General features: G+C 60.8%; 1 protein-coding gene across 1 annotated transcript in view; it reads left to right on the top strand.

The window, feature by feature from the left end:
- CASC3 (cancer susceptibility candidate 3) overlaps nt 1-1,516 on the top strand; it is a gene marked incomplete at both ends in the record, with an annotated part of 3,552 nt that overhangs the window by 1,649 nt on the left and 387 nt on the right. The window contains 6 exon segments of the mRNA XM_010146693.1: nt 64-222; nt 314-397; nt 400-473; nt 852-1,030; nt 1,093-1,113; nt 1,215-1,512. Coding sequence (XP_010144995.1) covers nt 64-222; nt 314-397; nt 400-473; nt 852-1,030; nt 1,093-1,113; nt 1,215-1,512 — 815 coding nt within the window.

Raw genomic sequence — 1,516 nt, 5'->3', positions numbered from 1 at the left:
AGGGAAATTCTTATGGGACCTGTTTGCTGACGGTACCTGTTGGAGTAACTGGGGCTCTTTCAGGCAGAGGAAGAGGATTACAGCGAGGAAGAAAGTGCCAAAGTGGAACTGAAGCAGGATAGCACCGATTCCTGCGAGTCGGCGGCAAAAGCGGAGAAAGGGGATGAGAAACCTGACCCCAAAGGTGCCGTAACCGGGGAGAGGCAAAGCGGGGACGGGCAGGTAGGTATTAAACGTGTGTTCTCTGGGCCGTGGCGGAGGGGCTTTTCGCAGAGGGACTGCTGCAGTGGTAAGAGCTGCCTGGTTTTGACAGGAGAGCACCGAACCCGTTGAGAATAAAGTTGGGAAAAAGGTTCCCAAGCACCTGGACGACGATGAGGATCGGCAGAACCCGGCTACCCGGCTTACATCCCGCGCAAGGGGCTCTTCTTCGAGCACGACCTCCGAGGGCAGACGCAGGAGGAGGAGGTCAGGTATGTGAGCGTCCCCCAAGAGCCTGCCCTCTCTCGGGGGGGTGAGGCCAGCGCTGGGCAGCACGGTTCTGCTTCAGTATGGAGTGCTGGGAAGGGCTGTGCTTCGGAGTCCTGCTTGCAGTGTCCTGCCAGGACGTTTCAGCTCTTTGTTTGGAAGGAGGGGCTGAGGGTGGTGCAGAAAAACCCACAAGGAAAGGCTCCTGCAAGGAGCAGTGACCCTTCTTGCTGCTTCTCAGGAGCAGCAGCGGGTGACCAGCAGGTGCTGGGCGGGCAGAGCGCACACCCTGCCCTAAAAATGCTCCGTCTCCGCGTGCGGGACTGGTCGAAGCCTCTGCATCTCCTCGGCTTTGCAACAGCTCAGTCCTCCCTGTTTTCCAGGCCAAAGGGTCGTCAGCGGAAGCTGTGGAAAGACGAGGGCCGCTGGGAGCACGACAAATTCCGGGAGGACGAGCAGGCCCCCAAAACCAGGCAGGAGCTGATCGCGCTTTATGGCTACGACATCCGGTCAGCTCACAACCCCGACGACATCAAGCCCAGGAGGATGCGCAAACCGAGGTGAGGGCGATGGCTCTGAAGGGGGACAGCCCTGTTTGGCCTGGTGTGGGACCTGTGTCCTGGGATGCCGCATCCCCGGAGAGGGGTTCCCTGGCTCCGTGGAACCTCTCCCTCAGGGATTTCTTTCCAGTCGTGTTTACTATTTCCCCCTCTCCCGCTTGGGCGCCCTCCTCCGCTTTTTTTCAGACCGAAACTGGACCAACAAGAGGCCAAACAAGCCCCCAAGGCACCAAGGTGCGGACAGCAGCTCGGCTCCCCCGCGAACCTTCAGCAGCAGAAGCTCCGCGGGCACGGGGAGGATGCCCCCGCCTAGGAACTACCCGAGGATGGGGGGCTACAAAGAGACCCGTCCAAGCTACCGAGGTTCGGAAGCGAGCGTCCAGCACCTCTCCCGAAACGGCGAGCAAGCGAAACAGGAGAACGGCTACCGAGGGAAGCGCGCCGAGCAAACCCCACCGAGAGACGAGTCACCCGAGGTGGAGGCCGCG

This window comes from Eurypyga helias, unplaced genomic scaffold (assembly GCF_000690775.1).
Source record: "Eurypyga helias isolate BGI_N326 unplaced genomic scaffold, ASM69077v1 scaffold10662, whole genome shotgun sequence".
NCBI lineage: Eukaryota > Metazoa > Chordata > Aves > Eurypygiformes > Eurypygidae > Eurypyga > Eurypyga helias.
The sequence above is the reverse complement of the archived record's forward strand: the minus strand, read 5'-3'. Positions and strand labels throughout refer to the sequence as shown.